The sequence below is a fragment of the Rhinoraja longicauda genome, unplaced genomic scaffold (assembly GCF_053455715.1).
Source record: "Rhinoraja longicauda isolate Sanriku21f unplaced genomic scaffold, sRhiLon1.1 Scf000126, whole genome shotgun sequence".
Taxonomy (NCBI): domain Eukaryota; kingdom Metazoa; phylum Chordata; class Chondrichthyes; order Rajiformes; family Arhynchobatidae; genus Rhinoraja; species Rhinoraja longicauda.
Genome location: NW_027601344.1, coordinates 21,695 through 36,029, shown reverse-complemented (window position 1 = coordinate 36,029; position 14,335 = coordinate 21,695). Strand labels below are relative to the sequence as shown.

General features: G+C 45.4%; 1 protein-coding gene across 2 annotated transcripts in view; it reads left to right on the top strand.

Annotated features, from left to right (window-relative positions):
• The window catches only part of LOC144590093 (salivary plasminogen activator beta-like), a 33,844-nt gene that overhangs the window by 8,909 nt on the left and 10,600 nt on the right, over positions 1-14,335 (top strand). For both annotated transcript variants that reach the window (XM_078394958.1, XM_078394957.1), the window contains exons 4-6: positions 1,207-1,381; positions 9,405-9,496; positions 14,059-14,251. In XM_078394958.1, the coding sequence (XP_078251084.1) occupies positions 1,207-1,381; positions 9,405-9,496; positions 14,059-14,251 (460 nt within the window). The remainder of the gene's footprint in view (positions 1-1,206; positions 1,382-9,404; positions 9,497-14,058; positions 14,252-14,335) is intronic.

Here is a 14,335-nt window from a genome sequence, read left to right as displayed (position 1 = left end):
TGCTCTAACTCCATCTACAAGTTTTCAAATGACACCACTGTTCAGGGTTGGCTCTTGAACAATAATGAGATAGAGTATTGGAAGGAGATAGAGAACTTACTGATATGGTGTCAGGACAATAACCTGTCCCTCATTGTCAGTAAGATGAAGGAGCTAGCTATTGACCAGGAAGTGTGATAGAGTATAAGCCCTAATCTGCATCAATGGTGTTGAAGTGGAAATAGTTGAGAACTTCAAGTTAACATTACCGTTGAGGGCTTCAAATTAATATTACCATAATCTCTCCTGCACCAACCACTGAAGCTACGACTAAAAAAGGACATCAATATCTCTACTTCCTCTAAGGAAAGATACTAAGGAAATTCATCCTATATCCAATGAGTCACATACATCCACAGATGTACCATAGAAAACATAAGTAAAGTATGTATCACGGGTTAGGGAACAGCTCTCCCAAAACCGCAAGAAATGGCAGAATCCATTGATGTAGCCCTGTCCATCGCACTGACTAGACTTCCCATTATTGACTCCATCTATACTTCATGCTGCCCCAGAAAAGCAGTCAACGTAATCAGGGACCTTGTTCATCTTGGTTATTACCTCTTCTGCCCACTTCTGCCAGGCAGAAGATAGAAAAGCCTGAAAGCACATACCATGTGTAGGAAGGAACTGCAGATGCTGGTTTACACTGAAGAAAGGCACAAAATGCTGGAGTAACTCAGCGGGACAGGCAGCATCTAGTACAACCAGACTCGGGAACTGTTTCTTCCCTTCTGTTATCAGATTTCTGAATGGTTCTCCCATAAACTGGAATATAGTTCCAATCCACCTCATTGCAGACATTGGACTTTTTTTCTAGAACTGTAATGCTACAATGGTGAAAATTATATTCAGCACCGTATTTTTTTGCCTATACTTGTATATGATTTGATTGGATTTGTGTAGGCATTATGTGATTTAATGGAGAGCATGCAAATAAAAGCTTTGTACTGTATCTTGCTACACATGACTATAATATACCAATACCAATAAATGCAAAGCTGTTGATATATTTTAAAGCAGGTTTTCTAATGTTAATTGCATTATTCTAAATAATGTTGTGCCTAATTAACAAAAGCCCTCCTCAAGATATTTTTTCATTGTTGCCTTGAGATACAGAATTGAAACGTCAAATACAATTACAATAAGAGCTTTGTTTTGTTTTAGATGCCAAATCCCAGTGCATTACTGAGAGTGGAAAAAATTACAGGGGCACAAGAGATTACACAGTATCTGGCTTTCAATGCTTGAGATGGGATTCAGCTGCTGTTCTTGAAAGGAAATACAGTGCAATGATATCAGACGCATTGGAGCTGGGTCTTGGGCGTCACAATTATTGCAGGTATATTTTGACTTTCCAAAATGCTTTGAATTATTTATTATGAATGATGTTCACCGTTAGTGATGTTAACAATGTGGGAAAACAAATGTTTCTGTTTTGAACTCCTTTGCCAGTAATGATATTTTCTGACACCTCCCCTTTCTTGATCTCACCATCTCCATCACAGGAGATAGACACTCAACTTCAGTCTATTACAAACCTTGAAAAAGTTGTGAACAAAATCTATTAACCTACCAAAAATTTCCAGTATGATAGCAAGAATGACATACACAAATTCCATTCGAAAGTCACTTCCCACAATAGTATCCTAATACCTCCTAATCCAGGCATTCTAGTTTAGTTTATTGTTACGCATACCAAGGTACAGTGGAAAGCTTTTGTTGCGTGCTATCTTGTCAAAGAAAAGATTATGTATGATTACAATCAGCCATCTGCAGTGTAGAGATAAAGAATAAAAAGTACAACATTTAGTACAAGATAAAATTATTCTGGTGAACCTCCTCTGCTCAATCTCTAAAGTTTCCTCATCCTTCCTGCAATGGGGCAACCAGAAACGTACCATGTGAGTTTCCTCATCCTTCCTGCAATGGGGCAACCAGAAACGTACCATGTGAGTTTCCTCATCCTTCCTGCAATGGGGCAACCAGAAACGTACCATGTGAGTTTCCTCATCCTTCCTGCAATGGGGCAACCAGAAACGTACCATGTGAGTTTCCTCATCCTTCCTGCAATGGGGCAACCAGAAACGTACCATGTGAGTTTCCTCATCCTTCCTGCAATGGGGCAACCAGAAACGTACCATGTGAGTTTCCTCAGGATATTCCGGGATTCTCTCAACTCCCAAACGTGTGAAGATTGGTAGGTTAATTGGCTGCTGTAATAGTTCCTACTTGTTATGCTCTGGGGCACACAGGAACTGGACTCAAATGCACGACTCACACACAAGAGTCAATTTGGAGAAAATAAAGGCGTTCTTTAATTTTCACATTAAAGAACACTGCGATTCGAACCAAAAACTCTAAACTTATTCAGTTACAAAAACATTGGTTACAAAAATTACTTACTAGCTATACTACGACCGAGAGCACATGAATCAGAGCACATGAATCACAATACGAACTGGCACAGGACAAAGGGAGGCGTGGACTATATATACATGAGGTAAGGGCACACAGGTGGAAACAATCAAGGTGGGGCTGACAATTACAATGGCAGGAAGTCAAGGGACCTGAAATGAGAATCTAAACACAGAACATGACACAAGACTAACAGATCTGACGGGACATTACAGTACCCCCCCCCCCTTTAGGACCGACTCCTGACGGTCCAGGCTGGTCAGGATGAGTCTTGTCAAAGTCCTTGATCAAAGTTTTGTCCAAAATGAAGCTGGCAGGAATCCAGCACCTCTCCTCAGGACCGTAGCCTTCCCAGTCGACCAGAAACTGGCGACCGCGACCTCTCTTGCGGACTGCAAGAAGTGCCTTAACTGTGTAGACCGGACCACCGTCGACGAGCCGGGGGGGTGGAGGGGGCATGGAGGCGGGCACGAGTGCACTTTCCTTGACCGGTTTTATTTTGCTGACGTGGAATGTAGGGTGAACCCTTAATGACCTGGGGAGTTGTAGACGGACCGAAACAGGGTTAATGACTTTCGAAAAGGGAAATGGACCCACGAACCTTGGAGCCAGCTTTCTGGCGTGGACGTGAAGTGGCAAGTCCTTTGTAGACAGCCATACCTTCTGGCCTGGGCGATAATGCGGAGCGGATCTGCGGTGGCGGTCGACTGCCGCTTTCATCCGGGACTGACCCCGGAGTAGAACCCTCCGAGCTCCGTCCCAGATTCGGCGACAGCGTCGGATCATGGCGTGGGCAGAAGGCACCGTCACCTCCCCCTCATAAGCCGAGAACAAGGGGGGGCTGGTAGCCGTAGGCACACTGGAAGGGTGTGAGTCCTGTGGCAGCCGTAGGAAGCGTGTTGCGTGCGTACTCGACCCAGATGAGATGGTCGCTCCAGGTGGTCTGGTTCTGAGCGATCAGACAGCGCAAGCAGGTCTCGAGCTCCTGGTTCATCCGCTCAGTCTGGCCATTGGATTGCGGATGGTAACCAGAAGACAGGCTGACGGTGGCACCTATGAGGGAACAAAACTCACTCCAAAACTTGGACACAAACTGAGGACCTCGGTCCGAGACAATGTCTGTAGGGAAACCATGGATACGGAAAACGTGAGACATCATTACCTCTGCCGTCTCTTTGGCAGAGGGGAGCTTGGCCACAGCGATAAAATGTACCATCTTTGAAAATCGGTCTACCACCGTCAGGACAGTTGTGTTACCTTTGGAGGCCGGCAACCCAGTAACAAAGTCAATGGAGATGTGGGACCTGGGCCTCTGAGGGACTGAAAGTGGGTGCAGCAGGCCCGCTTGGGCTTGTCTGGAGGGCTTGCTCCTTGCACAGACAGGGCAGGCGGCCACATATTCAGCTACATCCTTCTCAAGTGAAGGCCACCAAAAACGCTGTTTAACCACAAAAACAGTTCTCTTGGCACCTGGATGGCATGTGAGCAGGGACGTGTGAGCCCAGTGGATTACCTGGGGGCGCAATGTCACAGGAACAAACAAACAGTTAGTAGGACAGCCACTCGGTGCTGGAGTCTCATCATTAGCCTGCTTCACATCTGTTTCGATCTGCCAAGACACCGCTCCTACCACACGGTTAAGTGGCAGGATGGGTTCGGGTTCTCTGGTATCAGGTTCAGGGTCATAAAGTCGGGACAGGGCGTCTGGTTTTGTGTTCTGGGAACCGGGCCTGTAAGACAGAGAAAAGTTGAACCTACTAAAAAACAGAGTCCATCTGGCCTGACGTGAGTCGAGTCTCTTGGCTTTACGGATGTATTCCAGGTTCTTGTGATCTGTCCATACCAGAAAAGGCTGCTCGGCCCCCTCCAGCCAGTGCCTCCACTCCCCCAATGCGGCTCTGACCGCCAGCAGTTCTTTGTTTCCGACATCGTAATTTTTTTCTGCGGGGGTTAACTTACGTGACAGGTAGGCGCAGGGATGAATCCGGTTGTCCTTCTCTGCTCTCTGGGAAAGTACCGCCCCAATCCCCTCGTTGGAGGCATCCACCTCCACAATGAACTGTCTCTGGGGATCTGGGATGGTCAGAACAGGAGCGTTGGTGAACAATGTTTTGAGGCGCTGGAAGACGGCTTCGGCCTGAGGATTCCACTGGAACTGGGTCTTGGAAGACGTGAGAGAGTGCAGAGGAGCAGCAACAGCACTGAAGTCTCTAATAAAACGTTTGTAAAAGTTTGCAAATCCGAGAAACTGTTGCACCTTCTTTCTGTTAGTGGGGGTGGGCCAATCGGCCACCGCACTGACCTTACCAGGGTCCATCTGGATGTGGTCGGCCGATATAATGTAGCCCAGAAAGGACATTGTGTCTGTGTGGAAGTCGCACTTCTCGGCCTTCACATACAGACGGTTAGCTAAGAGCTTCTGCAACACACACTTGACATGACGCTCATGAGACTGTATGTCTGGAGAGAAGATAAGAATGTCATCAAGGTAGACAAAAACACACTCATTGAGAAATTCCCTGAGGACCTCGTTCATAAAAGCTTGGAAGACTGCGGGGGCATTGGTTAACCCGAACGGCATCACCAAATACTCGTAGTGCCCGTTAGGGGTGTTAAACCCAGTTTTCCACTCATCCCCCTCTCTGATTCTCACTAGATGGTATGCATTCCTTAAGTCTAGTTTAGTGAATACTTTGGCTTTGTGCAACAGTTCAAAAGCAGACATCAAAGGAAGTGGGTAACGATTCTTGATCGTAATCTCGTTTAGGAAGCTGTAATCTATGCAGGGACGAAGTGACCCATCTTTCTTGCCCACAAAGAAAAACCCCGCGCCTGCTGCCGAGGAGGACGGGCGAATAATGCCCGTCCTCAGGGAGGACTCAATGTACTCATCCATCGCCTTCCTCTCGGGGCCGGATATGGAGTACAGTCGCCCCTTGGGAATAGGGGTCCCCGGCAGCAGGTTGATAGCGCAGTCGAAAGGTCGATGAGGAGGTAGGGTGGTGGCCCTGGACTTGTTGAACACCTCCTTCAGTTCATGGCAACAGGGTGGAACCTTCAACAGATCGGGATAGTCATCATCATCATTAGAAATCTTTATTTCTTCAGATTTAAGAACATTTATTCCCAAAACCGCCCCGATCTTCCCGTAACTCACCCCTTTGTTCACTGGTTCAACAAGACATGATTGTGTGCACTCAACCCCCCATCGTCTGATCTTACCAGATCACCAATCAATCTGAGGATTGTGTTTCTGCAGCCAAGGGAAACCAAAGACCAAGGGATGTTGAGCCGAGTCAAACAAGTGAAAAGACATTATCTCCACATGGTTAGCATTGAACATGACTTTGACAGGTTCTGTACGATGAGTTATCTCAAACAACTGACGTCCATCTAAAGCGCTCGCCACAATAGGTTGCAACAAGGGCACAGATTTAACCTTATACGATCGAGCTAGAGTCCAGTCCATGAGACTCTCGTCGGCTCCGGAGTCGATCAAAACCCCCCGAGTCACAATTTGATGATTCAGAGTGAGGGTGGCCTGTGTCAGAGGTTGAGGAGGTAAGTCCGAAACGGGGAATTGGCTCACCAGTGTCCTCCTTTTCACTGGTGAGCTTGTTGACCGCAGTAAAAGCAGGCTCCGTCCTTCAGGTGGCGCTGTCGCTGCTCCGGAGTCAGCCTGGTTCGTCCTAGCTGCATGGGTTCCTCCGACGGCTGAGAGGACGCTGTTTTCTCCGGCCAGCGATGGACAGGGAACGATGACTTCTTCGGTGTGAAGGACCCGGAGGAGCGCCCCTGGTGATTGGGAGGACGATCAGCAGCCTGGTGTCTTTCCTTTTCCTTTATCCTGTTATCGACACGAATAGCCCTGGTAATTAATGTCTCTAGATCACTAGGTAACTCAAAAGGTGAAAGTCTGTCCTTTATAGCCTCCGACAACCCATTCATGAATGCATCCACTTGTGCAGGCATATTCCACCCACTGTCTGTTGCAAAGGTTCGGAAGTCAATGGCATAGTCTATCACTGGGCGAGTGTTCTGTTTTAGCTGCAGTAAGACTCGGGAAGCTTCCTTAGCAGAGGAAGTGTGATCAAAAATACTGCTAAATGTTCTTTGAAAGAGGTCTAGATCCTGACAGACTGTGGAGCCCTGAGACCACTCCGCAGTGGCCCATGCTGCGGCTTGTCCCGTCAAATGGGACACAATAAATGCTACCCTGGCCTGGTCTGAGGGGAAGTGTGCAGGGTTATGCTTGAAGTGGAGATCACATTGTACAAGGAATGATCTACAATTCTCCGAGTCTCCAGAGAACTTATCTGGTGAAGCCAGGCATAGAATCAGCGTGGGGTTCGCAGGTGTGGCCGGAACAGCAGGCGGATGGCCGGCTGAAGGTTCAATGTGAGCCAGTGGAGAAGCTGCCGAGGTTGGGTCGAGACGAGCCAGAACCTGATGGAGTTGTACAGCGAGGTGGTTAATCTGGGTCATCACTGATGACTGGAACTCGCTTTGTCTATCGTTCAGCTCGCGCACCCCGTGACTGACTGAGCGCAGCTGCTCCTCCTGGTGCTGGATCTTAGTGCCCTGGTTGGCAAGAGCTGATTTCCAAATCTTAGAGTCGGCTGAGTCCATGTTATGGCCAGTTCGTTCTGTTATGCTCTGGGGCACACAGGAACTGGACTCAAACGCACGACTCACACACAAGAGTCAATTTGGAGAAAATAAAGGCGTTCTTTAATTTTCACAGTAAAGAACACTGCTATTCGAACCAAAAACTCTAAACTTACTCAGTTACAAAAACATTCGTTACAAAAATTACTTACTAGCTATACTACGACCGAGAGCACATGAATCACAATACGAACTGGCACAGGACAAAGGGAGGCGTGGACTATATATACATGAGGTAAGGGCACACAGGTGGAAACAATCAAGGCGGGGCTGACAATTACAATGGCAGGAAGTCAAGGGACCTGAAATGAGAATCTAAACACAGAACATGACACAAGACTAACAGATCTGACGGGACATTACACTACTTGTGTAGGTAAGCAGTAGAATTGAAGAGGTTTATGATGGGAATAAGGGGGAAAAGAAATAGGATTAGTGTAAACAAGTGCTTGATGGTTGGCATGCACTGCATGAGCCTTGAAACTCCCAAGACACAGAAAAAGGCTAAAGTTCTGATGCAAAGATGACGTCAAGCATGGTCTTATTGAGAGAATCGTGCCCCGGATCCTGATGAAACCAGGTCAAGGTTGGTACAGTCTCGACAGAGGAAGCAGGAGGAGACCTGCTGGCAGGCTGGGAAGTAGTGTGGGCTCCAGTATCTGTCTGTGGGGTTCCCTGCAGCCACTGGGGAAGGCTGCTTCTCCCACACCACCTCCAGCACAATTTACGAATCAGCCTGTCTTCAATCTCTTCATGTTGTTTCTCTGCATTTAAACCAACAAATGGTTTGAGGGTTAAATCAGCATCATGGAGGTAAATTTCTATGGGTGAATAATCTTGGATGATCTTCTAACTACAACATTAAAATAGCATGCTTGAAAATCCAAGACATTTTCAATTAGTAATTACTTTTCTCAACAGTTTCTACCCATGATTTATCTGGACAAATGTCTTTGCTCATAAATGTCATAAATGATAGGAGCAGAATTAGGACATTCGGCCTATCAGGTCTACTCTGCCATTCAATCATGGCTGATCTATCTCTCCCTCCTAACCCCATTTTCCTGCCTTCTCCCTATACCCCCTGACTCCCATACTAATGCCTTAAAAATATCCATTGCCATCAAGGGGGTATGGGGAGAAGGCAGGAACGGGGTACTGATTGAGAATGATCTGCCATGATTACATTGAATGGTGGTGCTGGCTCGAATGGCCTACTCCTGCACCTATTGTCTATTGTCTGTTGTCTAAATGCTCATCATATGTTAACCCACTCATTCCTGGGATCATTCTTGTAAATCTCCTATGGATCCTCTCCAGAGCCAGCACATCCTTCCTCAGATACGTTGCCCAAAATTGCTCACAATGCTCCAAATGTGGCATGACCAGTGCCTTACAGAGCCTCAGCATTACATCCCTGTTTTTGTACTCTAGCTCTCGTGAAATAAATGTTAGCATTGAGTTTGCTTTCTTTACTACCGATTCGACTTGCAGATTAACCTTTTGGGAATCCTGCACAGCACTCCCAGGTCCCTTTGCACCTCCGATTTCTGGATTCTCTCCTCATTCAGAAAATAGTCTACACCTATATTCCTATGACCAAAATGCATGACTCCACACTTTGCCGCACTATATTCCACCTGCCACTTCTCTGCCCACTCTCCCAACCTGTCCAAGTCGTTCTGCAGAGTCCCTGTTTTCTCTATACTGCCTGCCTCTCCACTTATTTTCGTATCATCCACAAACTTGGCCACAAAGCCTTCAATCCCCTCATCCAAATCATCAGTATACAATGTGAAGAGTAGCGGCCCCAGCACCAACCCCTGCAGAACTCCGCTAGGCACTGGCAGCCAACCAGAATAAGCCCCTTTATTGCCACTCTTTGCCTTCTCCATCCAGCCAACCTGCTATCCATGCTAGTATCTGCCCTTTGATACCATGGGCTCTCATCTTCCTTTGCAGTCTCACGTGTGGCACCTTATTAAAGGCTTTCTGAAAATCAAAGGATAAAAAGCCGGAATTCTAACCCAAGGGAGATCTGGAAATGCTCAAATGTTCCATCACCTTCTGGCAACAAATGATAGGTTTCTGCTAACCTTTGAGAATAGTTTCCATTAGATGGATCCAGCTCTCCACAATTTTCTGGCATTACTTTTATATATTAGTTATTTACAGCAATTTTTCTGGGGATTTACTGCATGTAGTTTTTATTTGAAATTCTATTTCTACTTTCTATTTGTACCATTACAATTCATGGTTTTGATATTTTTCCCATGAAGGAATCCAGATGGTGACAGCAAGCCTTGGTGTTATGTTCAAAGGAAAAAGATCTGGGAATTCTGTGACATTCCACAATGTCAGAAGAAAATCAGTAAGTATTAATTTTAAAATGGTTCTTTCATGCATTTGCCAGACACAAAATGATTTATGTGAACTGATGTAGCCGAGAGTACAAGAACAAGAACAATTTTATTTATGTGTTCATGTTTGCCATTTGACATAGACTTCACCCTAGAAAATCTCACATGGCATTATTTATTTTAGAATTATAAACACAAAAATTGATTATTTGCAGAGGAAATTACAATTAATGTTCATTTTAGGGTTCATTTGTGCTGCTCCCGAATCTTGACCTAGTTGCAAATATTCCTTGAGCTGAAAAAAACCATTTACTAAAGGAGGACAGAATTATTGTGCACTACAGTCTTAAATATTAGTTTCTTTCAAATTGCACTTTCATTGGGCACTTTGAGTATAATGTTTTGACAGGGTCAATTTCTCAGCAGATCCCAGTCTACAGCTGAAGGCCACATGATTATGTGCCTTCTTTGGAATGACGCAACCCACCCAACAATTCCACCTCATGACTGTGCAATTCACCCCACCCACCTCTGTCCCTGACTGTTCGTTTGATCTGACCCATCTGAACCTGCAACCATCCCTAGGCTCTAGCTCTGATCCTGGTTTAGCTGGTACCTTGTGCACAACAATGGTGATACAAGTGGGGGTTTGGCCGTTCTCCACCACAATGCTTTTGGCCTCACGTTATTAGGACTGGCTCACGTTATTAGGACTCAAGTCATTAGCACAACAATAATGACCCTCTACTTTTTCCTCAGAATAAAAGAATTTCCTCAGCCGCATATTATTTTCCTTTCATCATACAAGTCTCTCTTACTACTCGCTTGATACCATTTGAGCATCTTGTTCTGCTCCTGTCAAAGCATTTCTTGTTTAAAACTTGGCTTTGCCACCATTTCCCAAGGTGTTTCCTCCCTCTTCCTTTCCAAGGAGGAGCCAGCGCTGCCCTTGCAGCTGCGGCTTGCCTGCAGTCCGTTTGTCTTGTGTTTTTGGTTGTTTTTGTCTTAATTGTAGTTTAAATATGATGTAGTGTTTGCGGTTGTGTGTTATGTGGGGGGAACTGTAAAAGTGTCTTTCCCGAATGGAGACCCGACCTTTGTTGTCGTGTCTCCGTTCCCGCTGCGGCCTACCACCGGCCAAACTCCGGCCTACCACCGGCCAAACTCCGGCCTACTGCGGCCTACCATCAGCCATGCACCTGGAGCTGGCGGGCTCCGGCTGGGACCACCAGGACTCTGGTTCGCAGAGCCCGCGGCCTGGACTCACCACCTGCGGACCTGGCTGCCTTCGGATGCTGCGGGAGCGGCTGCGACTCGTCTCTGAAGGCTTCGGCCGCGGGCCGCGTGGATATCGGAAGCCCGCAGGCCCCTGGGCGGGGGCCGACATCGGAAGCTCCGGCAGCGGCAGCGTCTTCGCCCGCCCCGAACCGCGGGGCTTGGGTCGGCCCGCCGCGGACCTTTCACCGTCCGGCGCGGGTGCTTCAATGTCAGGTGTCCCGACCGCCCCAACGTGGCAACTCCAACAGCCTGACCGCGGGAGAAGACGGCAGGGGAAGAGAAAAGACATTCTGGCCTTCCATCACAGTGAGGAGGTGACTGGAGGAGACACTGTTAGGATGTTTCTTTTGTTTGGTTTATGATTGTATGTGTATTGCATATTTTTATTGGTCTTATTGTTGAACTGCGGGTAATTTTTTATTTCACTGCACATTTATGTGTATGTGACAAATAAATTGACTATTGACTATTGAACTGCACTTACTTCCACATAGTCCTGGAATCAATTCTCCAATACTCTACGCAATTGCACTTCCAAACTCTCACTTGTATCACCTTTGCATTTACATTTGCTGTGGTGTTTACCTGGAGGAAGATCTGCTCAACTCTTCACCATTTACTTAAGATAGGCACAAAATGCAGGAGTAACTCAGCAGGTCAGGCAGCATCACTGGAGAACATGGATGGGCAACGTTTCAGATTGGAACACTTCTTCAGATTGACAAATGTCACCTATCCATGTTCTCCAGGGATGCTGCCTAGCCTACTGTTACTCGAGTATTTTGTGTTTATCTTTAGTATAAACCAGCATCTGCAGTTCCATGTTATCACAAAATCATTTACTTGTTCCACTGTAGTCACCCAGCAACTTTTTCTGTCATTAGTCCACTTTTCTCCTTTGACCTCGTGCTAGTTGACATTGTAAATGATGTCTTAGAAACATAGAAAATAGGTGCAGGAGGAGGCCATTTGGCCCTTCGAGCCAGCACCGCCATTCATTTTGATCATGGCTGATCATCCACAATCAGTAACCTCTGCTTGCCTTCTCCCCATATCCCTTGATTCCACTAGCCCCTAGAGCTCTATCTAACTCTCTTTTGAATTCATCCAGTGAAATGGCCCCCACTGTCTTCTGTGGCAGAGAATTCCACAAATTCACAACTCTCTGGGTGAAAAAGGTTTCTTCTCACCTCAGTTTTAAATGGCCTCCCCTTTATTCTTAGACTGTGGCCCCTGGTTCTGGACTCCCCCAACATTGGGAGCAGACCAGCAAACAGCGCAGCACGTTATTTCCGACTGCACTTTCCTCCGTCCCCCTGGTGGACGACCTCACGGCCCTCGACAACAGCACATTGTACTGGCTACAGCGCCTGGGGGGTGTTACATAATTTCTGCTGCCTCAAACGTGAAGAAGGGAACATTTTTCCTGCATCGAGCTTGTCCAGTCCTTTTATAATTTTATACGTCTATAAAGTCCTTCACAGATATTGTTGCTCTAAAGTCAAAAAGATTATTGCCTTCCTCTTCAATGCACATTAACTGCTGTCCATTTCCAAACTCATCTTTTTCCAAAATCCTTGACAGAATCTGTCTCTCAAATCCAAGCCCATTTTTCCAGCCACGCAGATTTTATTCCCTTCAACTTTCTGGCTCTAACTCTCATTAATGTTGTCCTATAGTGTCACAAGTGATGTTCTTTGAGCATTGTTCCTTAAATCTATACTCTTAATTATTCTTTTAAAAAAATAGAACACAAAATGTTGGAGTAACTTAGCAGGTCAGGCAGCATCTCTGGAGAACATGAATTGAACAATGTCACCTATGTCTGACCTGCTGAATTACTCCAGCACCTTGTGTCTTCTTTCCTAAACTAACATCTGCAATGACTTGTTTCGACTTCTTAATGATTCTCTTGTTAGCTAGGTCCATAAGTGTAACTTGATTCCAATTTTACCGATCCAAAACTTCTCCATCAATAGCAATTCTTCCTAACACTACCCTGTTAATTTAATTCGTGGCCCACTTAACCAATATGGTTTCATTGATGAAAGTATGAAAGTTAATTCATTTTTTACCAAGGAATGTAAAAATTCATATAATTTTATTGCTGAGGAACAAAAGTACTGCACATCAACAATACATAACTCTCTTTGATCCATTGTAAATGTACAAACTTGCCATCCATGCATGAGAAGTGTTTATTGGACTTGTGCCTGTGCAACTTAAGTTTCATCAATGTCTGATTCTCTCACCCAACCCCCCCCCCCTCCCATCCCCCTCCACCTCGTCACATGTAAAACAGTTGACCAAAATATAGGTTCTACATCCAACCAGCTACTCATTAATAATGAGATCAGTTTTTGGCACATAGGTTGCACACTACCTCTAGAACTAACATAGAATTCATGCATATCTTTACCCGAGATTCATCTACCTGTGCTTTCAATAAAAGCCTCTAATTCAGAGACCAATGATTAAAACATTTTGTTGTTGCTGGTAGAATGAACTAAAGCTCGTCATTGCAGCTCTATTCTGGAATAGTGAAGGTTTCAGAATTTAATATAACTGCATTTTACCACACAGCGATGCTGCTGTGAAATAGTCGAGTTCACTCAAATTCCACTGGGGACCCAATGCTCCTATGACAGCTGCTCAGAAAAGGACAGGAAGGCCCTTCAGAGGGTCATCACGACGGCCCAGAAGATCATCGGCTGCTCACTGCCCTCCCTGGAGCACCTGTTCAGCCTACGCTGCCTCAGTAGAGCAGACAAAATAATAAAAGATCCATCCCACCCCGGCCACCGTCTGTTTGTTCATCTGCCCTCTGGTCGACGTTTCAGGTCGATCAAATCCCGAACAAACAGACTTAAGAACAGTTTTTACCCCAGGGCCATACGAGAACTGAACACTACCTTTGCACTAGGCAACACCGTTAAAAAATCTTGTACTTAATATAATTGTATTTAATTGTATTTATGTATTTATTTGTTTTTGCATTTATTGCATATATGTTTGTACGCACCGTCAGGATTGGCTATTTTTTTAATTTCGTTGTACTCGTTGCAATGACAATAAATGAATATTATTATTATTATTATTATGACATGAATTTTGGAGAATGGTGGCCCACTGTCAGTAATTAAAGTGCCAAAAAATTCTGCTGCTACTTTTCATTTTCATTTTCTGTCTCATAAAGTGGTCTATTCTTATTCTTTCAGATTATGAAACATCTAATAAGTATTTTGATATTCAAAGAAATATGATTGGACTGCCCATGTTTATCTTCTCTCAACAGTGTCAAAGTGTGGTCAAAGACAGCGTAAAATTCATAAGATTGTTGGAGGAGCTCGAACCACAATTGATTCTCACCCTTGGCAAGCAGCACTCTATGTTATTGAAAAACGATCCAATAAACCCATTTTTCAATGTGGAGGAAGTCTGATCAACTCTTGCTGGGTTCTGACAGCTGCACACTGTATTAGAACCAAGTAGGTCACACTTCACAATATGAATTTAGTAATATGAACGTTGTTAAGAATAGATTTTATTCGGTTCGCGCCCTGTATTAAGTA